Below are 24,447 nucleotides of genomic sequence, written 5' to 3'. Positions count from 1 at the left end.
TATAGCAATAAGTTCACCTTTAACAGTAAATATAACATTATTTGTTTTTTTTTTTTTTTGACCCTTTAGGGAGCCATTCAGGGTCCTGAAGAGTTTGTGGAGGGAATGGCACTAGGACTGAAGGCACTAGTTGGTGGAGCTGTTGGTAAGAAACAGAATGCCTACTGAGTAGGATTATGCTAGAAAGTAATGATATATTTGCTCTTATTAAAGATACTGTAACTTCTGCTAGGTGGATTAGCTGGTGCTGCCTCCAGAATCACCAGTGCTATGGCTAAAGGGGTAGCAGCTATGACTATGGATGAAGACTACCAACAGAAGAGAAGAGAAGCCATGAATAAGCAGCCAGCTGGTCTTAGAGAAGGCATCACTCGTGGAGGAAAAGGCTTAGTTTCTGTAAGAAATTTCCCAGGGTTGTGAACATTTTAGGGAATATCTTTTAAAGCCACATTCTGTGAATAAGGAAATAGACATAGAACTTTGGCTCCTTCAAATATTATTTGGATATTGGAGGAACAGTAGGTTGTGGCCTATGTGAAATATGTCAGTAGCCTCCAAAAGCATTCAGGTTAAATAAAATAGTTAGTAATTATGTTAGTTCTTAGGTGTCTAGAAAGCAGAGCTCCGTATTTTTTTGGTAAGCCAGATTTGGTGCTTCAAGGCATTGTGTGAAAGTTTTATAAATTTTCACTTGTCCTTTCCCTTTAGGGTTTTGTAAGTGGCATAACAGGAATTGTTACAAAACCAATCAAAGGCAAGTATGATAGTTCCTTCGGGTGATATATATTACCAAGTCTTTCACAAGTTGATTCTATTTTCATTCTTCATCCAATTGTCTAAAACGTTGTCTTTCTTTTCTTTCTAGGAGCTCAAAAAGAAGGGGCAGCTGGTTTCTTTAAAGGTGTTGGGAAAGGTTTAGTTGGAGCAGTGGCAAGGCCAACAGGAGGCATCATAGACATGGCTAGCAGTACGTTTCAGGGAATAAAAAGGTAAATTCTCTTTGATGTAGCATATGAGTAAAATGCTTAAACCACAAGAAATGAAATACATCTGTTTGGCTCAAGGCACTTAGTTATGAACCCTACAATATAGCAAGTTGCATATGATCTTTCTAATTCCTTTCTATAGTTTTAAGTTGTTGCCGTTGCATCATTTCAACTTTATAGAGTTCTCCTTTATTTGTCATTTCTTCCCAGGTGTCTTGGCAGGAAAGGTTTAGCAAGTTAAGCAAGCTTTTCAGTTATATTGATTGATATACATTACAATAATGGAATGCTATATGTTAGTTATAAAATTAGCAAATGTAATATTCTGTCTCCTATTTTGAGAAATAAAGAATGGCATTTTATATTCCTAGTTCAAACTCACCCTGTGTTCACCCTTCATTTATGCTCTGATTTTGTTATGAAACATGACATCTGTTCCTTATATTTTTCTTCATTTGTGCAATAATTTTAAAGCATGGTATCCCTTCCTCCAAATTAAATTTAGCTTAAGACTGAAATTTACTAAGTGCATTATTGTTATCTGTTCTAGAAATTTGCAACACATACAATGATTGATTAAATTCATGCTAATGAGACCTGATTTAGAAAGATAGGTGGGTGGATATCTCCCTAATCTGTTTCCTTTGGTATTGTCTCTTGCTTCCTGCTCTATAGGGGTAAGTATTGTCATCCTATGAGCTGCTCCTCTTAAGTCAGTATTTCATACTCCTTACCATAATTGGATGTTTTCAGTTTTGTAATTTAGAATTAGGATGAGAAAAAAAGTTTGTCTCTTCTACCTGTAACTAGTTTCACACATATAATGTGTTGAGTTTTAGTCATTAGAGAAACTCAAAAGTCAGTGAAACATGAGGAGTTCAAAATGTGTAGGGCTGGCCCCATGGCTTAGTGATTAAGTTCAGTGCGCTGTGCTTCAGAGGCCTGGGTTCACAGGTTCAGATCCTGGGCACAGACCTACACCACTTGTCAGCCATGCTGCGGCAGCCACCCACAAAATAGAGAAAGATTGGCAGGGATGTTAGCTCAGGGCAAATCTTCCTCAGCAAGAAAATTTTAAAAAATATGTAGAGAGCTAGGCAGGTATCTGTTCAGAGCTGCTATAATAACTTTCCATTTATCTAAAAACCTTATAATCTATACCCAGCTACATTACCTTTAAGGATTAACAGCAAAATAAAACATTTTTAGAAAAAAATAAGACTAGGAACTATTAAAGGACATACTTGTAAAAGGACACTGAGACCAGAAAGAAGTGGGTTATAAGAATCAAATGTAAAAATATAAATTGGTAGATAAAGCTAATTGAACTGTATAAAAACAGCTTTGGAACCAAAATATTAAAAATAATGAGATGCAATTTGAAGGGAATAATTGGCATTAAGCATTTTAATTTCATTTCTGAAGAAGATATACTATTTATTTTATATATATATATCATATATATTATATATAGTAAATATATACACACACACATATACACATACACACCATATAGACTAAAGAGGATTACTACATAACATCAGATGAAACAGACTGTAAGGCAAAAAACAGGAAAGCATTATTTTAGATAAATAAGATAATTAGTTAATGATAAAAAGAACAATTAACCAAGAAGATAATAACAATTTTTAATTTATCTTCAACTCACAATAGCCTCAATCTTTGTAAAGCAAAAATGATAAAATTACAAAAACTTTCCAGATCTTCAATAATGGTGTAAGAATCTAACATTTCTTTCCATAATTGATAGATCAGGAAGACAAAATAAAAGTAAATAAATGATTTGAACACAGTTAGCAAGTTTGATCTAATACACATATAAATATTTATTGATTCATTACATTTTAGGGAGCTTCTTATATGTCTAGATACTGTTTTACTCGCTGAAGAAACCCAGAAATGGACACAAGTGGCAAAGTTCCTGTCCTCATAGAGCTTGCATTTCTAGTGGGAGAATAATAGAAATAAGTAAACTGGTAAATAAATGATATGTTAAATGGTGAAAATGCTATATTTTTATATATATATAAGAAAATAATATATATTCTTATATATATAAGAATCATATATATTCTTATATTCATATATAAGATGTTCAGATATACATTCATGTATAAGATGTTCAGAGAAGCTTCACTGGTAAGGTTAAATTTGTGGAGAGATGTGAAGGAAGTAAGGGAGTGAGCCATGTGAGAAGAATGTCGTAGGCGGTAGGAACAGCAAGTACAAAGCCCTGATGCAGGAGGATGCATGGCCAGTGTACCTGGAGTAGATTGAGCAAAGGAAAAAGTGGGCAAAGATGTTCTCAGAGAATGAGCAAGGGATCAGATCATATAGGGCTTGGTAAGCCTCTGTAAGGATTTTAGCGTTTTCTTACGTAAGACAGGAAGCTATTGGAAGGTTTTGAACAAGAAGAATGATATAAACTGGCTGCTATATTGAGAATAAACCATAGGGGGACCAGGGCAGACATGGGAACACTTAAGAGGCTTTTGCAGTGATAGGAGAAATGATTAGACTAGGGTGATTAGACCAGTATAGGCTAGAGGTTGTAAGGAAGGAGTCATGTTCCGCATGTGTTTTGAAGGTGGTAGCAACAAGATTAGTTAATAAATTGGACGTGGCATATGGAAGAAAGAGTTCATCAAGGGCAATTCTAAAGTTTTTGTCTGAACCACTAGAAGGATAAAGTTGTCATTCCTTTTAGGGAAAGAGGGAATTCACAGTTTTGTTTTGAATATATTAAACTTAAACTATCTCCTAGATGTCCAAATGGAGACATTTAGTAGTTGTTGAGTATAGGAGTCTGAAGTTCAAGAGAAGGCTCCAAGCTAGAGTTAAAAATTAGAGATTCTTGAACCTATAATACGGTGTTTAAAGCCATGAGATTGGATGAGATAACCTAGGGAAAGAAAATGGAAAAGAGAGAAAAGAAGAGTTCCAAGGACTTGGCCTTCAAGCACAGCAACACGTAGAAGTTGGGGAAATAAAGAGGACCCAGGAAAGGGCCATTAAATGGAATGGCCATTAAAGTAAGGGGGATAATTGAGAAAGTGGTGTTCCAAAAGCCAAGAAACAGACAATCCTAGCTTGTACTGTTGTGTAAGAGAAAAGAGAACCCTCTCTCATGCATCTTGTGTGAGAGCACTAGAAGTTTGATTTGAAAAGCAGGTGTGGGACTTAGAACAGAGAAATTGTTCCCCTCTCATCTTTGCAGTCCCTCTACCTGGAGTACTCTTCTCTCTGTTGTCAGCATGGTCACTTCCTTTATTCAAAACTTATCTTCCCAGTGAGGCCTTCCATGCCACCCTAAAATTTCAATTTATCCCCTACTCCTGCCCAGATACTTCGTATCTCTCTTCCCTCCTTTATTTTTCTTCTCTTTAGCTCTCATCACTATTTAATGCACTATATATTTTACCTTGTTTATTTGTCTTTCCTACCAGAATGTAAGTTTTGTGAATGCAGTGCCTCTTGTCTGTTTCCACAGCACTTAGAATACTGCTTGACATGTGGTAGTCTTTTTTTGCACTGAGATCATTGTAGAGTCACATGCAGTTGTAGGAAATAATGCAGAGAGACCCCTTGTACATGTATTATGTTTTCTATGGCTACTGTAACAAATTATCACAAAATTGATGGCTTAAACGATAGAAATTTATTCTCTCCCAGCTCTGGAGTCCAGAAGTGAGAAATCAAGGTGTCAGCAGGGCTGCACTGCTTCTGGAGGGAAGAATTTGCACCTTGCCTCTTCCAGCTTCAGGTGGCTACAGGCATTTCTTGGCTTGTGGCTGCATCATTTCAATCTCTGCCTTCATCTTCACATTCCTTCTCCTCTGTATGCCTAATCTGCCTCTGCCTCTCATGAGGACACTTGTGGTGGCATTTAGGGCCCACACAGATAATCCAAGATTATCACCTCATCTTGGAATCCTTAAGTTAATCATATCCACATAGACTTTACCATATAAAATAACATTCAGAGGTTCCAGGGATGGGAGCCTGATATCCTTGAGAACCACCATCCAGACCACCACATATATTTGGCCCAGTTTCCACAGTAGTAACATTTTGCAAAACTTTAACAGTATCACAACCAGGATATTGACATGATACAATCCACCAATTTTATTCAGATTTCCTCAGTTTGTACTCATTTGCTTGTGTGTGCACCAGTTTCATACGATTTTATCATTTTTGTATGTTTGTGTCCACCACCACAATGAAGATACTAAACAGTACCAGCACCACAAAAATATCTCATATTGCCCTTTTATAACCACATCTACCTCCCTCCCATATATCCCTGTAATCTATAATGCTTTTTTAAACACCTTAATATAGTCTACTTAAAATTGAGATATAATTTGCATACTATTAAAAAAATCACCATTTTAAAGTGTACATTTCAGTAATTTTTAGTATATTCACAAAGTTGTACAGTCATCACCGCTATCTAATTCTACAGCATTTTCATCACCCGAAAAAGAAATCCTGTGCTTGTGAGCCGTCACTCAGCATTTCCCCTCTTGTCAGCCAACAGCAACCACTATTCTTCTTCCTGTCTCTCTGGATTTGCCTCTTCTGGACATTTCATATAAATGGAATTATACAGTGTGTGTCCTCTTGTGGCTGGATTCTTTCACTTAGCATTATAATGTTTTCAGGGTTCATCCATGTCGTAGCATAAATGAGGACTCCTCTGTCCTAGAGAATGTTCTGTGTGCACTTGAGAAGAATATGTAGTTTGCTGTTGTTGGAATTGAGTGTTTTATAGACGTTTTTAGGTCTAACTGGATGGTAGTGTTGTTCAAGTCTTCTATTTCCTTGCTGATCTTCTGTCTGTTTGGTATCCATTATTGAAAGTTGAGTATTGAATGACTATTATTGTTGAATCGTCTTTTTCTCTTTTCAATTCTGTCAGTTTTTGCTTCGTGCATTTGGGGGCTCTGTTGTTAAGTACTTATGTTTATAATTTTTATATCTTCTTGATGAATTGACCCTTTTCTCGTTGTGAAATGGCCTTCGTTGTGACTAATAAGAATTTTTTTGTTTAAAGTCTAATTTTTTCTGATCTTACTATAGCCATTCCGGCTCTCTTTTGGTTACTATTTACATGGTATATCTTTCTTCATCCTTTTACTTCTGACTTATTTATGTCTTTGACTCTAAAGTGAGTCTCTTGTGGACAGCAGATATTTTTTTATCCATTCTGCCAAATTCTTATAACTGGGGGATTTATCTATATCTGTGTGTCTATATATGTGAATATATTATGTGTAAGCTCTTAACTAATATTTGTTGAATGTGTGAATATTTGTTGAATGAATGAACAAATAAATGGACCATTCACATGTAGGTCCATATAGTCAAAAATGTTAAATAAAATATTACAGTACCAAATTCAGCAATGTATATATGAATTTCAAACAAAACATATTGAGTCCAAGTAGAAATATGAGGGTATTTGAACATCAGAAAACCATGTAATGTAAGATTTATAACATTAATAGATTGAAGGAGATTAAACCACATTATTACAGCAATGACCAGGAAAAAAATCGTTACTTAAAATTCATTGCACATCCAAGATTTTCAGAAACAATAATAGAAAAAGAGCTATAACAAGCAAACTAAGAGTAGAAATGAACTTACTTGGCTTGACAAAAGTTGCCTTTAAAAAGGAAAGCAAAAACATTGCTAATATCTGTACATCATGGAGAACTCTTAACAGCTTTCCTTTTAAAGTTAGGAATGAGACAGGGATGCCTACAGTCCCTCTTGTATTTAGCATTGTACTGGAGGAACTAGACAGTATATAGTCATGGACTGCATAGCAATGTTTTGGTCAACGACGGAGTACATGTACAACAGTGGTCCCATAAGATTAGTAGCATAGAGCCTGGGTGTGTAGTAGGCTATACCATCTAGATTTGTGTGAGTACACTCTATGATGGTCACTCAGCAACAAAATTGCCTAACGATACATTTCTCAGAACGTATCCCCATCATTAAGTGACACATGACTGTAGTAAGAAAGAAAAAGAAATTGAAGGTCTTAAAATGGAAAAGACAAAAGCAGTATTCATCATTTGCTGATTCTCTGATTATTGTCTACAAGAAAGTCCAAGAGAATCTATAAACAAACTTTACAATTCTGTGTTTTTCTGGAGAACTTAGTCATAAAGACAAATTTTAAATAGAGTAATAGACTTACTTTATCCAAAAGAAGATCCTTTTTAGTAGTTGCATTTCAAAGTTACTTATGAGTTTTTGAATAATTTTTAAAATCAAGTTATATTTTTTCTCCCTAGAGCTACAGAGACTTCTGATGAAGTGGCGAGTCTGCGACCTCCTCGATTCTTTAATGAAGATGGAGTTATCAGACCTTACAGGTTGAGGGATGGCACTGGAAATCAAATGTTACAGGTGGGTGAAAAATATCTTATAAATTAAGATTAGTCAAGTTAACTTTTTTAAAAGTAGCTATATAATGCTTTAAATATATGTCAGATTAGGCTTTTATTGGTTTTCTTTAATTCCATTTGTAAGTGTCTTATGTTTACTTAGGTTTTAATGTACATTTATTTACTATAAGATTTTTTTTTCTTTTTTACAGGCATCAAAAAGTTTGATATGAAAACAGTTAATGCATGACTTTGCAAGTGAAAGCCAGCAGTAGATTTTAGTCTTAAAATTTATAGACTACGTACAGCTGTTTCAGTATTTTGAATACAAAGGAAAGCTTTTGTATTGGTAACTTTTTATATAGGATTTTTAGTGAATCTGATCTTTTTATAGGCTATTCTTAGTTGTGTACTGGATTTGCTAGATTTATTGAAAGCTCTTGTGCCTTTTGTACCCTCATAGTTGGTGGTACACATTTAGTCAATTAGACCATTTCTGTTTATCAAACCACTAGTAGCTTTTTTTGCCAAATATAACCCTCATGTCCAATTAGTCATGGATAAGGAAAAATCTCAGGACCACTGCTATTGCAAATTCTTGGGTTCTTATGTTTTTCTTTTGAAGATGCTTAAGTGGCCATGACCCTCTTCCTGCTTTATGCTTGTGTAGTCTGTTTGAAACTTTGTAGAATTTGATAAGCAGTTCACATGAAAGCCAACATCTTTTAGTAAGAAGAATTAGCTTTTGGAACAAACGACTTTCTTACTTTGTACATGGGACTTTTTAAAATCTGGATTATAGTGTAGGTAACTTACATCATAATAGGTTATACTGATTTAAAGTCGTTTCTGTGTTTAGCTGTGGAATACTAAATTAAATCATTTGTTTGAAAACAAACAAGGAGTCATTATGTTGTATAGACTTGAAAATATTCATGGTAATAATAAACTGTGGGGATATGATCCTTCTTTTATAGCCTTGGTATTATAAATATTTCATCTTTAGAGTGAAGAGGGTAAAGATTTGAAACTTTAATATTTTACCCACTACATCCAGAGTATATAATTTCACATAAAATGTACTTCCATCTAATGTAGTAAAACATAACCATTGAGTAAATGTGCAATATTTAGTAAAGTGATTTTACAGTGTGTTTAAAATGTTTTTAAAGCATCAAAATAATTGTGTATTGGGATACACCTGGCAATCTAGTGCTAAAGGACGTGTTTCACAGTCTCTACAATGACAGCATATTACTCTTTGGAAATGTTACAGAAGAAGTCACCTATGGTTAATACAATTGAACATATATTTCTGCTCAGTATCTGCCTTCCCTTGTTAGAACACAATTAGTGTGATACTGATATTTTACTAGACTGAAGTTAGCAAATCACCTTTTAGAAAACTAAAAATATTTCTTGAGAAATTATTTTAACAAACTTAGTATGAAGTAAGGATGAGTAGTGAGGAGAGGTTTAAAAATACGTCCTCATTATTAGGGAACAGCTTATACTACGTAAGAAAGCCATGAGTTATCAAAAATTTCTTGTGGTTGATGTTTCAAGTAACAAGTAAATTTCAGTGACAAGTAAATTTATTCTACATTTTCATTGTTGTTTTCTGAAACTTTAAAACTTTGGGATTCAAAAGTCATGACTTTTGAGTGTATTTTTAAAGATGCATATTATTTTCAGTAGGCCAGTCTTAGCACTAATTAACTTAAGGAGCTGTTTAAATGACTAAAAACTCACAATCCTTGTCAGCCATTACTTGTGTTTCAGCAGGAACAATAAAACGCATGTTAGCTGGAATACCTGTGTCGATTCATCAGATGCTTTAGGCTGTTTCTGGTTAGCATTATTCTCTTACAGATATAAGAAGTGGGTTGTTGCTTTGGTGGTAATGGTGCTTTTTTGAATCTCAAAACTCTTCTGTATTATTAGCAAACACTTTAAAATCTACAAATACCAGTATTGTGGAAAAGAAGTAGATAACATATAAACAGAATTTAAAATCTCATCTGCCTAGTTTTAACCTAAGTGATTTAACAATGGTGCCCTTAGAAAATGTTTAACACTTTCAAATGTTTCTCCTTTTATTTTCTGATTTTCTAGAAAAGGTACTCTGTGTTCACTAAGTTATATATGCCCATATATATAATTAAATATAAAATACACTCTTTCATTGTGTATCTAGGAAGTAGCACATTTTTATAGTGCTTCCTAGTAGTTAATTAAAGTTGCCTACTTAGAGAAATAGAATAATAATTCTAAGACATTCACAGAATATCTCACTGGTATCATCAAACTATTTTATACATTAAGTAAACCAACCAGTAGAGTTTAGTCTTAGGTCTATTAAGTTATGTAATATTATATCCATAATTACTGCCCTACTCAGAGCTGAAAAGTCTACTTCAAAATTATTCTGACTCCTTGAAAATTTCATAATTTTAGATGTTTTCCAAGCAATTTGCCATACTTAACTAACCTTTGTGCTTTTCTTTTTTTTTGACCATGCTTACAGAAAATTCAGGTCTACAGGGAGTGGATTATGATTCAAAGTAGCAGTAGTGATGATGATTATGATGATGATAATTAGTCAGATCTGATACGTTAAAATTCATGTTCTTTGTCATTTTATTTGGAATGTTTCATTAATGTGTTTTGTATGACTGCTATCATGATGCCCATATGTCCACTTTTAAGGCATTAAAATACTTTTTCCTTTTAAAATGTTTTCTGCACATTTTCAAAAAGCAAAATAATTACATTATTTAAGCACAGAAAAATGTATTTTACATTCAAAGTACAGCATACCATATGTTATAGCATTTGCTTGTATATATTTTGTGGCTTTATAATACAGTTAGTCTTTATTATTTAAAGTTAGACAAATTTTTTTTTAATGCTCACTAGTTTTATTTTAAATTATCTGCTTACTTGTTAGCAAAATGCCATTTTTGATGTTCTCTGTAAATTTTCTGGGCTATAATATAATGCTGTTATGTAAAAAAAAAGAAAAAAGAAGAGAAAAAGAATAGTAATAGCCAGTCAATATTTTATATTTATTTAGCATTTTAAAAGTATTTTTCTCAAATTTCTTTTAATAATAAGAAACTTATATAACTTGAAGCACTATGAATTGTTGTTCTATTCCAAAAGCATGTAGATTGAACTACTACAATAAGGAACATTCATGATGTGTCATGGAAGGTTAGCTAGCGAAATAATTTATAGTCTGAGAATGAAAAAAACATTCTTTGGTTTACTTTTTATTTCATTATATGTATGTATTTTTTGTGAAACAATGAACAAAGTTGGTTTTACAGTGAAGGGGAGGAAGAACATTTCCTTTACACTCTGAGTCCTTCTGGCTGGTCTGTGAATTAAATTGACATGGGACAGAATAACAGGAGAAAATCAAACAAAGCCTTATAACATGTGTACATGGGAGAGAACCAGGAAAACTGAGCAACTCGCCAAAATGGCAGAAGCTGTTACCTTAAATACTATCTTCAGCTAAAGACAAAGGAGGATGTTGGGGGTGGAGGGAGTAAGTTATGGAAGATGCCAGAAAAGCACAATAAATAAGAGTAAGGTTATTACACAGGTTTAAGTCCTTACCTTCTGCATTGACAGGAGTTTCTAGAGATAAGATCGTCCCCACTTCTTCGTGGTACAGAGAGGGAGACGTCTTTACAAATGGAGGTTTCTCTTACAAATGCACATGTCTCTTACAAAGGGTAACTTCTTACTTGATTTTCAGAGCTTCTGCCTGTCTGCAGTTTCTCAAAAGTAACCAGCCCAAAATAATCCTCATGCCAAAGAGACGCATTTTAGGCTGGCCAGTTCTGATCCCCACAACAGTCAGTATATTTACATATTAACTTACATATCCATATGCTATATCCCTATAATAAAATGTTACAAGTTAGGACATTAGAAGAATTTTTATAGTAAGCATAATTATGTATATTTTTTCTTGGTGATACTGAGAAAATGTTATCTATGTCTCTGAAAGATCAGTGAGTAAATCTGTTTTATGTTTTGTGTACTGGAGGTTTTTTTTTGTTTTTAATTTCAACTTACATGAAACTGTCTTTTTCTGTTTTGCTAGTGTATCAGATGTACTAAAAAAAAAACTCTCTGAAAAGTGAATGACTGTTACAGTCTAATGTTTAATCCCTTATGATTGTTGTGCTTTTGGATCAACAAAGGAACATTTACCTTGATGTATGTTAAGCACTTTGCTTATATAGAGTTTATATTAGATTGTAGTAAATACTTGCCTTAATTGTTCAACTTTTGGCTTAATTCATTCAGCCTGTGATTTCTGAGTCTCTTCTGATTCTTGTTTATCAAGATTTTATCGCTATTAAGTCATTGTTCTCTATTTTTTAGAAAATTATTACTTTAAACTTTTATTGATCTTACAGAAAAAGAAAACTGAAAAATTACCATCTCTTGAAATTCTACCTGCCTAACATTCATTCAAATTAAATACAAGTCAAAGTCGTGTATACTAGGACTAAGAAATATGTAAATGTCAAAGAATTTAATTGTTGTTTTCATCAAAATAGTATTCTTAGCTTTTTGGAGTAAGTAAATAAATGAAAACAGTGATCATTAAAATAGTCATTACTGGTTATCAATGACAATTTGTATTTGTCATGTACTCAGTGTTCTCTCACCCTTGGCCAAAATCAAACCAAGGCTGCTGCTGCTATTAGAAGCTATAAGGAGCAGAGCCTGTTGTTATGTATTATGTATGCCTGAGGAAGGAAAGGTCTGGAAATGTCTTCACTGGCTTCTTATATTCCACCTTTGCTAGGCACAAGGCCTTTCTAAGAGGGAAAATGCTAAAACTACTTGTTTGCAAGACATTTACTGAGTTTCCTGTGGTTGGCCTGTGACACTTAATTTTATGGTACTGGTTTCATAAGGATCCTTAAGAATTTATCTGGAAAAAGTTCTGGATATTTCAGCAATGAGTTACCATTTTAATGAAAAGAAAATTGGAGGTAGGATTACATTTATTTTAAATCTCTTGAACAGTAAGAAGATTTAAAACAATATTCTAGTAACTAGTAAACTTTGTTCATGTGATCTTAAGAATTCATCATTCTTAAGTTTTTAGCCCTTAGAAATGAAATATGTTCTTTAACAGTGTAATTGCCCTTCTTCTTTCTGTTTCTGTTTTCCTGCCACAGTGAAATAATCTTTTCAAGCTTTTTTGACCAGAGGTATTAATTATTTTTCCACATTATGTGCTTTTATTAGAGAAAAAGTTAAGACTAAGAATTGCTCTATTGTTTTACATCAGTGTGTTCTTCATGGAGATGTAATATCTTCTTATTCCTCATCAAATGTAAAGAAGATAAGTTCAACTTTGGGGCTTTAATGAGATGAACAGTTCTTTTATTTGTTTATTAGGGGCTTTATAATGAATTAGAACTTTAAAAATGGAAGTATCCATCTAATAAGAAAGTCTAATGAGAAAGTTGTTTGAAAGATTATGTAATACCATACCTTTCCATATCCTTTAACTTTATTATATTCCAAATTTCTCCATGTTCATTGCTTGTGTGTAGAAAAGGGGAGAGAGGGTTCTTCTCTTTTCTCTAAGGGAGTAATTACTCATTCTTTATTGTCCTTTGTGTCTACTTGACACTTGAATGATATTGAAAACTGGCAAGAAGAAAAATTTATAAAAGTCCTGAAGTTGTGGGCACCTATCACCGTGAATAAATAACCGAAGTTTATAAGAGCCTGTGAATGAAATTAATTAGCGTTCACAGTGGATATAGATATAACAAATGTAAATCCAGAATATTATTGCTAAGTTTCAATATTCCTTATGGAAAAGGAGCTCAGAATAAATTTCTTTGTTTCTATATTTAAAAGAATCAAGATTTTATAAATTTTACCTTTTGAAATTGTTTAAAACACATATTGCTAAAATCCTGAGTGTTGATTTTAAGGTCATGTTATTAAAATTTACAGATGGAGCCATTGTAGATCTGTGACTAGGACATCAGTGTTCAACATGAAATATATGCTATTGTATTTACATCCCTACCTAGGTCATATACACTAAAGAATGATGACTACTGTAGTAGTTTGTCTGACTTAAGCCCTGTGGTGAAATTTTGTATTATACTTTCCTATAGTGGTGGGAGAAAGACCAGAAACAACCATCCCAACTGTTACGGAGTGGTTTTCTACTGCACCTTCAATCCTCTGTTTTTTGTTTTATAGATTTCCTGCAAATTTAGGAAATTTATTCTAATAGTCCAAAAATATTAAAAGTCCTATGGGGTCTAAATAAGATACACAGGTTATTCGTTTAGATCAAGTATTAATTATGATGGATATGGGAAAAGAATGTAAATTTTATTTATTATTCTATCCCTGCACCTTTGGGATGAATGGAGATCAATTAAAAATGTCTAGATCATTAAGTTAATCTTTAATTTCAGTGGATGAATGTTTGAATTAATAAAGTACAGTGAGTACAGTCAACACTATACAAAACATTACAGAAAGTCCTGAATCAAAGAAGAATAAAACACATGATTTCAGATAAGTCTATGTTATGGAGCTAATTAGAATAGTTTATGATTCTCATATAAGGGTTTATGGTTTGTTTTGTTTTGATGTGTTAGACCATTTTCATATCCATAATTATCTCTCAGTCAGTGTGATAAATTTATTTAGCAGTTATTCTGTATCAACCAATATATGTAGCAACAGTGTACCTCCAAATGTCAGCTTTAAAATAAATGTTTAATAATTTTTAAAATCGGTTTTTAATGTAACCACCTTCATTGCATATACATATTCTAAGCAGTGAAATGGTAACAAAGATATGTACTAAGTGGCGTTGTGCCATTCCTCTAGATCTTGGGGAAACTTAAATATTTGAGCATTCAAAATATTATAATCATTGTGTTTTTTAAAAACAATCAAGATAGTCAGAGATTTAGCTAAGTATAATTCTTCTTAATTGGACGTGCTTTGTTTTTCTACTGTAAATTATCATTTATCAATAACCTGTTAACTACATATGGCTACAGAGATTTCTGAATGTATGCAATAAAACTTAGGATTTCTATGAATTAAAAAAATTATAGAGACCTGCTGTTCATGGAAAAAGCTAAATCCGTCTTGTGAATCATTTAGCTAACATTGATTGTCAGTCTACGATTTTAGTATTTTACAGTGGCTATGAAAATTTTCAAAAATTAAAGTAGATTATTTTCTACATTGTTAAAGTAATATATGCTCAGTAAAGAAAAGTTAGGAAACTGTAAAGAAGAAAAAATTCCTGTCTCCCACCATTTACAGGATATGTCCCTTTTAAATTTTTTGTTCATGTGATTAAGATCTAAATATAAAAGTTTGTTATATATTTTTTATTTTATTGTAAATTTTTATAAACAGAATTATTAACTTCTAAGAAAGATTTTAAAAGTAGCTCATTCATAGAATAATTCCAAATGTGGGAAACCTGGTCTTTATTTCTGGAATATATAAATAGCCAGCAGAATCTTTCCCTTATTTTTATAGCTGATGTACAAGCTTTTTCTTTTTGACTGAACATATTTGTACCTTTTAACTCTTACCTATTTAAAAAATTTCTACCCCTTAAATAAATCTCGTCTTAAAATATGTGTGTGTGTGTGTATGTATGTATGTATGTATGTGTAATCCTTGTGTCTTTCATTGTGTGTGAATATTGACAATGGGCTGTCCCATGGAGGTAGTATATTCTTAACCATTTCAGATATTTTTAAACTTTATATTGTCTTTGAATCTCGTAAATCTCTTAAAAGGTCTCATAGATGCCATTATGTAAGTTGTTGTAGAAGGGAGGCTGTTTTTGTTTGTTGTATACTTCTTTTCTTTCAGAAATTACAGATGTTTATAATTAGCTTCAAACACTGCCTTAATAGCAATTGGAAGATAACTGCCTTCAGCCGACGTGGTCTTGCCCTTTACTTCGTGAGGAGAATTACAACTGATCTGGAAGAAAGGGCTTACCATAGGCAGTCAGATCACCAGAGTAGTGCCGAACACTCTTCCTGGCTTCGTCTGAAATTTTGAGTAAGTGGACAAGATCTAGGAGACAGAGGCTTATTGGATTTCCCTCTTCACTTTGTAACTCTTCCTCTCCAGAAGCATACTTCTGAATGGGACGAGAAAACTGAAGAGAGCCAAATTCTGTTAGCCAGGCAAATTAGAATTCTTGGCATCTCAGATAAAGCAGATCCCATGGAAAAGGATAGTACCTGTCCAGCTTGTATACAATTGTCACACCTCGTTTATTAGTTTAGCACAAAACTCTTGAAGAGCCCTTGGCACGTCATTTTCGAAGGCCTATGCTTTTGAACATTGAGGAGTTAGTCCCACTAACCTTTTTTTGGACCAATAGAGTAATTCACGCCACTTAGAACCTTCCATTATTACATAGAAATACTTTTTGAATAAGTCTTTGAAATCATATCTTTTTCTGGAGGTGATGATTACACTTAGGGGAGGTGCCAGTTTTCTCTTTGCCTCAAGTATGGAACGAATTTTTTAATTCTCTTTTTAAATCCAGTACCTTGAATGAGACTGATTTGACTTCTAAATCTTTTTCAAAAGTTTGTCATCATTGCATCCCTTAAATTTGTAAATATATTAAGGAAAGCTACATACTATTTTAAAACTTGGTACACTTAACTTTAAAAGAAATCCCTAAATGTTAAGCTCAGGTAGGTTCAACTGAGTCTTACTCTCTTCTTATTCTGCTAAACAGGATGCAAATAGTGCTAAAACTCTGTAGTAGGTGTAAGTTTAGAAGGTCCTTAGCCTTTATTTAGGCCAAAGATGCTAAATTGTAACCTGGGACTCAACCCATGACTTCTCTGCTGATGTGCTAGAGCTCTACCTTATAACTTCACCTGGTTGCTTTGGACAGCACAGAGATTTTCAACATAAATTGAGCTTAGTAAAGCGCATTCAGACTTTTTTTAGCGTGTGCTCTAGCAATAGTGTTAGAAGACTTTAGTATAAGTTCTGAAAAGTCTAGTTTTTTAATGGTCACATGTCCTATCAGAGAAAGGATGTTCTCTTGCCAAATGAAACAGTTCATTTTCAAACAAAGTTCGATCGGAGGCTACCTCCATTCATCTAAAAACAAAATTTAATGTGATCTAGGAAAGGAAGCACCATGTATACGTTTTTGTCAATTAACAGTCTTTAGTTATAAATTCAAATGAAATTGATATCCTAGTTCTGATGATGAGTCTGATGAACTACACTGCCAATTTTTCAGTGAAAATTTACCACTGTAAAGAACCCCATGGGAAGCAATGTGGAGAAACGTACATTTAGACATTCTGTGGTACTTTGAGTCTGAGGTTGTTTTAGAGGACTCATGGAGCTACTATGTTGAAATACAAGTGTGGGAGGCTGGATATTTCATGTAAAGTTAACCTTTCTGGAATAAATTGCCAGGTTACTTTGGATTTTAAAGTTGTCAAAAGAATAAAGGTGTAATTATATATGTATAAATGAATTTTTGCTGAATGATTTGGTAGCATAGTTTATATGAATACAAAGAAAAAATGTAATGTCACGTGTTTATTCTTCATACAAGTATTTGTTAAACTCCTATTTGGTATGTGTTAGACATTCTTCTAGATCTTAAGGTTACAGCCCTGAAGAGAGTAGTCAAGTTTCCTGCTCATCTGTCATGAGCTTATAATTGTAGTGAGCTTTGTTATTCTGGTGATTGGGAATAAAATACGTGCCGTGTTAGAAGCCAACCCTGTAATGTTGGATCTTCACAGTGTCATTCCTGTTTGTTGACTAGCTGCCACATGCAAGGCTCTAAGGAACTGTAGGAATCAAAAGACACATAAGACATTCCCAGTCTTACAAAGAGATGATGATCCCCAAGTAGTACATGAAATTGAAGCATTGCAAGAGACATGCTACAGCTTGTGGGATACCTGAATCCATAGTCCAGTGAGCTGTTAAAATGGGATCCCACTGCATCTACTGCAATACATGTAGTTCTGTGCTGACTCATTTTGACAATAAAATTTATCTGAAATGCAGCAGTACCCTATGGCTCAGGGCCTGGATTCTGGAACCAAGTAAACTTGAGTTCAATTCCAGCCTTTTCCTTTTGTTAACTTTATAATCTTTTATTATGCTTTTCTGACTTGAATTTCCAGACTGTAAAAGGGAGATAATTGTAGTATGTAACAGTACCTTGGTGGTGTTGCTAGAATTAAAACAAGTGAGGTAATATATATGATTATTAGTACAATGTCTAATAAGAACTCATTTATTTTCATTTTTCCAGGTGAATACCAATTGATGCTGGTTCTTGGTCATCATTATATAAATTCTATATTCCTCATTTGTCTCCTTTTTGCCAAGATAAAAGCATCATTAAATGTTATCCTTCTTTTTCCTTTCAAGATTAATAGAATATTTTAGTTAAAATACCATGATAATTTCCACACACTAATTGGTAAGCAATAGAAACAATAAAACTTTAGTAATTTGGAATTATACAATATTTTAAAAGAAATGTTATGATTGTTTTTAAGTATATATAGTATGATGGGTCAGTAAGTGTTGCTCAATAGAGGTTCTGCTGCAAAAGCATTAGAGAGACTCTTATAACTGTCCACGTATATTATTTCTGACCCACCTCTCTGGCCCTTCTTCTAGAACATATTAAGTAGGTTAATTAATGGTCTGCTGTTGTCACTGCACAATTATGTTATGAGCATAATTCTTTTCTTTCTCCAGACTGTTTTAGTTGAACCATTTGATAACAAATCACATGTCTTAAGGTAATAGTTTTTTTTATTCGATGTTATGTCACAGGGTTATGGTCAGCTTTCCTGCTCTGTCTAAGCTATCAGTGTAGTTTGTACTTGGGCTGACACTAAATAATTCATTACCATGGGAGGAGACAAAGGTATGGGCATTAAATAAGGGCTAATTCCTCTTCAGATTTGATGATAGTCCATGAGATTTGGTTTTTTTTTTTTGAACCAACTTGCCTCATGGAATAAGCTAAATATCACTTCTTCACTCTTGTTTACATTTGTTGTTATATGAAATCACTGAGCTTTGAGGTAATGAATTTCTGCTATATTTGATCATGAAGCTGGGTTGAATGCCTTGTTTTTTCTGGTCATGGCCTTCAAATCTCTCATATTTGAAGTGAATTAGTACAACATTTTTTATCCTTAACCTTTACTCAGATAACTCTAAGGAAGTTATGCTTATTGACTACGTTTTTCTCTAAAGATAAGATTGTTTTGAACAAGTTGTCTATTTATTTACTTCTTAAATAATTGAAAATAGAGTATTTACCATTTTAATTTGTGATTACCTGCCTGAATTTTGTTGTTTTTAAAAGTAAGCTTAATTTTTTTTGTTTGTGTGTTTGTTTTTTTGAGGAAGATTAGCCCTGAGCTAACTGCTGCCAATCCTCCTCATTTTTGCTGAGGAAGACTGACCCTGAGCTAACATCCATGCCCATCTTCCTCTACTTTATATGTGGGACGCCTACCACAGCATGGTGTGCCAAGTGGTGCCATGTCTGCACCCGGGATCCGAACTGGCGAACCCCGGGCCGCCAAAGCGGAACAGGCAAACTTAACCGCTGCGCCACCAGGCTGGCCCCTAGTTTTTCAGTATAATCTGTTCATATACTTTTCCTCTTTCCCCATCATCTCCTGACTATTTAGATTAACCAATCTATAAAACCATTTATTTGTTGTCAAGTAGATTTTCTTTCTTGATAGCATTCTTACTTTATCTTTCATCTAGATGAATTTCATTTTCCTTTTACTCCATGTTGCTATCTTTAAAAAAAAATTCATTTATACCTCTATTAGATTCATCTTCCAAAAGAGTCAGACATTAATCAGATTTTGTTTTTGTTTTTTGCTGAACTGTTTGTTCTTGTCCTTTATCCAATTTTCTTAAATATATTTCCCATGAATATTAGCACTTTATATTGTTTGAGATTTAAAGCCTTCCATGTTACTGATTTGTTCCTAGTATCTGACTTTTCATATTTTGCTTTGTTTTTTCAGAAATATTTATTCAGAATATTCTGCTACTTCATAGCATTTGGATGATGTGAGAGTGTTAGCAATGTTTTCTGCATTACTGTAGTTTCTAGCTCATGTTCTTTTTCTAAAGTATTGGAACTTATCTGACAGGAAATATGAATTTTAGAGGGTAACCCTGATACCACTGTTTTTCAATTTCTTTCTTTCTCTGTGTTTCTAAGTTTGGTTTGGGTTTATTTATATCTAATAAACTAAGGTTTACATACTCATTTTTTCTACTGCAAAAGGGACCCTTTTACCAATAGCCATACATTTCAATTGTTATCTACAAATTCTGACAATGATACGTAATGAATGCAGTTCCCTTTGTCTTGTGGTGTTTCTTTCTTTAAGAAACTTCTCAAATAATGATAGGTAATTTAATAAGGCAAAAATTATTTTTCCTTTAGCACTATAGCCTGATAAATGAGGTGTACATGTCTAAATTACTGGTTATTGTATTTGATACTTCAAATCATTTGGTATTTCTGCCAAATCTTGGTCTTTATGCAAAAGGCTCTACATGGTAACTTCTAGCCCTGGCTTTGCTAATTCTTCATTTATTTTAAAGGGCATCACAAATTACTTTAGTAGAAACATTAATACATAACATCTGTTTGGGATGGAGGAAGATAGGATATTAACACTAAACTGTTTGGACTCTGTTAACCTAAAAAAAAAAAAATCAGCCAGCCTGAACTGCTTTAGCAGCCTGCCTCAGCAACGTCCAGCATCCAGGGATACTGAAGACATTTTTGAGGTACCCTGGGGAAATGTGTGACTGACACCGTAAGAGGAGACATCAAGGTATAGTGAAAAGCCCTGGAATTAGACGTGAAGAAACCACTTTTCTCAGCCCAGTTTTACAAGTGATAGTGTGACCTTAAGCAAGTCACTTAACAGTAATCTTACCTAATTACACAAGGTTTTTGTGAAAATTAGATGGATAAGACACTTACTGATCCTTAATTTCTTCATGTTTTAAAGGAAGAGATTTGTTTGGATGAACAATAACATTCCTTCAGGTCTAAAATTCTGTTGTTTTTTCCCTAAAATAATATATAATGACGTATGTAGCTTCATATATAGGAAATTTATAAAGTCAAATAATTAATCAGGAAATTGTGACCAAAGGCATGATATTTCTAGACTTTACAGCATGATGGAAGATGATGGCTGATAAGCCATCACATTCTCTCACATGCTGCTTTGGGATTTAGTTCCCAGGTTTTAGCTTCTGCTTATAATGCTGTTCTTATTCCATATTCACATGTTTGTAATGGAAACTGACCACCAACGTTTTGCTGCATAAGGGGTTATCTTTGATGTTTATTCAAATATATCCATTATAATAATAAAGAATACAGTTTGTCATCTGTTTCAAAGTAGACTACTGTGACCATAATGTCCATTCATCCTTCAAGTGTTGCATTTAAGGTTTTTGATGAACTCCGGAAAACATTGCATGAATGACTTTTTTTGGATGTTTTAGCTTTTATTTATACAAGATGGTATGTGACTATTGAAATTGGTTTAATTGCTTATATGCATGGGTTAGATTTGATTTAAGTTGTGTCTGAAAAGTGGAAAGTGATGAGAGGCAGGCTCAACTGCAATGCCTAAACTTACCGTAGGATTGAAATAGAAGGTAGGTGCTTAGAGCTGAACCATAGCTTTTAAGCTATTTGAAGGTTGTGATCTGTTAATAGGGCAGCTTATTTCTTTTCACATACCAAAAAACTGAAACAATAGGATGTAAAGTTAAAAATAAAAGCTTCACTTCTACCCCCACTATTACCCTTCCCAGGCCCAAAGATAAGTGCTATTAACAGATTGGTATGTTACCATCAACCCTTCCCGAAATTTCCTGTGCATATATAAATAAGTGTACATGTATGCGTTTCTGCTTTTTTCTCCCGCCATTCATTCTCGGTAGTTTAATTTCTTTTCATTTACTGTATCTTGCACATCTTTCTGTATCGGTACATGCATCCCTCTTTTTCTTTTTCATGACTACATAGTGTCTCCTTGTATGGCTATGCTATAATTTATTTAAACACTCCCATGTTAATGAACATTTAGATTTTTTTGCTTTTACCACCGTATTACCATGAAGATTTTTATATGTATATCTTGGCATACTTTTTCATAAGATAAATTCTAGGAATGGAATTGCTGGCTCAAAAGGTCTGTTAAGTTGATTTGGATTTTCTTGATTTTGAGTTAAGTTGAACATTTTCTCATGTGTTTGTTCGTCAGATTTTGTTTGTGTTTTGCTAAATTACTTATTCATAAACTTTACATGTTTTCCTGTTGGTTGACTCATTTTTCTCCTATTAGTTTATTCATATTCTTAGAATTCTCTGTGTTTAGCCCTCTCTCTATTGACAAATGTTTTCCCAATTTATCCTTTGGTTTTTGTGTTATTTTACTTTATTTCTGTTTATTTGCTTATTGTTTTGCCATTCAGTAGTGTTTAATTTCCATATACTTATCCACTTTTTTACGTTGTTTTATGGACTTTGTGTTTTATATTTAAGCCTTTTCACTTTAACATTATTAAAATGTTACTTTTTCTAGTACTTCTATAGTTTCGTATTGTATATGTAAATCAGTGACCCACGTGGAATTAATTGGTATGAAGAGAGAAGTAGGGATCCAGCTTTAGCCAGCGAGTTACCTGAAACACTGTTTATTTAATAATACTTGCGTCTGCCTAGTAATTTGAAATGCTGTCTTGATTTCATAAATTCCTATATTTGGACAAAAATCCTACATGCATTTTGGTCAGTTTCTGGAATGTGTGTTCTTTCTATTGATATGTCTTTATATCCACCAACACCAAACAGTTTCATTACTGCAACTAATAAATTCTATTAATGCCTGCTAGGGTAGTTCTCATTCTCCTTTTATATTTACTAGATATTATCACTTTTTTTCCTAGATAAATTGTTAAATCACTTCTCCGCTTCCCCAAAACAAGCTCACAAATACCATCTTGGGATCACATTGAGTGTGTGTATGTATATCTATAAATTGGGAGGAGGGGATAACACATTTATTGTAGTGAATTTTTCTATCTAAGAATAAGACATGAATTTCCATTTTCAAATTTTTCTGTTATTCCCCTCAATAGAGTGTTATAGATTTTACCACATAAATTCCATGAAATTCTGCATGGTGTTAAACTTATGTGTAGATATGTACACCTTTGTAAACAGGATATTTTTCCTTCCATTTTTCAGGTTGATTATTGTGTTTATAAAATAAAGTTACTAGGCTTTATGTACTTGGATTTTCTAGATATACTGTCATCTGCAAATAATTTCTGCTCTTTTTCTCCAATATTTGATGCTTCTTTCTCTTAATAATTTGTATTTTCTTAAAACATGACCCATTTCACCTAGTTATTCAAATGTTTGCATAATTTACAAATTATCTAGTAATTCTTACTAATTTCTTCTGAATCTGTGGTTCTGTCCTTTTTTCATTTATAATTGAAGGAATTTGTGCTTACTTGCCCTACCTACTATAGTAAATAGTAAAGATACTCTTTCCTCAAAAAGTATAATCTTTGAAGTTAGAAAATTCTTTCATGCAATTAATCTGTATCCCTCATCGTACTGTTGTAGGTTCTTTTTTTTTTTAACTTCTGTCTCCAATAAAAATGAAGGCTATTCTACCGGCCTTGTCTACCAAGATTATTATGAAGTCACTTGTTAGCTTTCTTTTAGGCTAAATAGTTTTAGTTTTTTGATATAGCCTCATGGAATACAATTTTCTAAAATCTTTATATCCTGTTTTGGAATTTCTTCAAGAGGTCTAACATTTTGGCTAAATTCTTAGCATACCTCTTCTTGAGGGATCTTATTGTGTGTCTCTTGAAAAATGGTAGTCTAGCTTACTATATATTTTAAGTAGCCAAAGTAACTTCATTTCAGAGCAAATGGTATTTAGGGAGAATTAAAAATAAGTCCATTTCGTTTATATCATTATCTTTATATTTTCTGGGACAAAGAATTGTTGACAATGTCGTGGATAGACATGCTTGTCCTGAAAATAAATTTAAAGGTTGTTTCATAGGCTAATTGGGTCCCTGGTGTTCCCTCTTTGTCCAGAAACACTTTGCTCCTTATTTTTGAGTGAGTTATGAGACTTGCAAAGAAAATAACGTTTGTAACGCAGATAGGGAAATTCTGGCAAAGAGGCAAGGTGGAGGCTAATGTAATTTATGTGATACTTATATTTAAATACAATTATGTGCTGCATAACAATGTTTCGGTGAACAACAGACTTCATATACAACAGTGGCCCAATAAGATTAGTACTGTATCACCTAGGTGTGTAGTAGGCTATGCCATCTAGATTTGTGTAAGTACGCTCTATGGTGTTCACACAACAACGAAGTCACCTACGGACACATTTCTGAGACCATATCCCCATCATTAAGCAACGTGTGACTGTATGTGTTAGTGTTTACTTGTGTTTTTATATGATGTGATCAAATACTAATATATTTTCCAAGATAAAATGAATGCGATAGTTTAATAGTAACTTTAATAGGTTCAATTTAAACTTAAACTTTGGAATAATAACAATATATTCCCAAAATCCAGCATTAAAGATTGATATAGTTGCAACTGAGTAATCTTCAATAAAATAGTGCAAATAGGTGCTTTTAAAAAGAAAGCAGCAGGGGCTGGCCTAGTAGCACAGCAGTTAAGTTTGCATGTTCTGCTTCAGCAGCCCAGGTTTCACCAGTTCAGATCCCGGGTGCAGACCTACACACCACTTGTCAAGCCATGCCATGGCAGGCATCCCACATATAAAGTAGAGGAAGATGGGCACAGATGTTAGCTCAGGGCCAGTCTTCCCCAGCAAAAAGAGGATGATTGGCAG

General features: G+C 33.4%; 1 protein-coding gene across 9 annotated transcripts in view; it reads left to right on the top strand.

Annotated features, from left to right (window-relative positions):
- Positions 1-24,447, top strand: part of VPS13A (vacuolar protein sorting 13 homolog A) — a 233,962-nt gene that overhangs the window by 201,044 nt on the left and 8,471 nt on the right. For 3 of the 9 annotated variants that reach the window (XM_023627180.2, XM_070248443.1, XM_070248442.1), the window contains 5 exons: positions 70-145; positions 233-396; positions 709-754; positions 866-989; positions 7,322-7,436. In XM_023627180.2, the coding sequence (XP_023482948.2) occupies positions 70-145; positions 233-396; positions 709-754; positions 866-989; positions 7,322-7,436 (525 nt within the window). Of the gene's footprint in view, positions 1-69; positions 146-232; positions 397-708; positions 755-865; positions 990-7,321; positions 7,437-7,626; positions 9,227-9,941; positions 11,720-15,372; positions 15,524-17,774; positions 17,946-18,229; positions 18,274-24,447 lie in introns of those variants that run through there. The other 6 variants (XR_011431385.1, XR_011431387.1, XR_011431386.1 and 3 more) reach the window with 6 other exon arrangements.

The sequence above is a fragment of the Equus caballus genome, chromosome 23, assembly GCF_041296265.1.
Source record: "Equus caballus isolate H_3958 breed thoroughbred chromosome 23, TB-T2T, whole genome shotgun sequence".
NCBI classification, from domain to species: domain Eukaryota; kingdom Metazoa; phylum Chordata; class Mammalia; order Perissodactyla; family Equidae; genus Equus; species Equus caballus.
The sequence above is the reverse complement of the archived record's forward strand: the minus strand, read 5'-3'. Positions and strand labels throughout refer to the sequence as shown.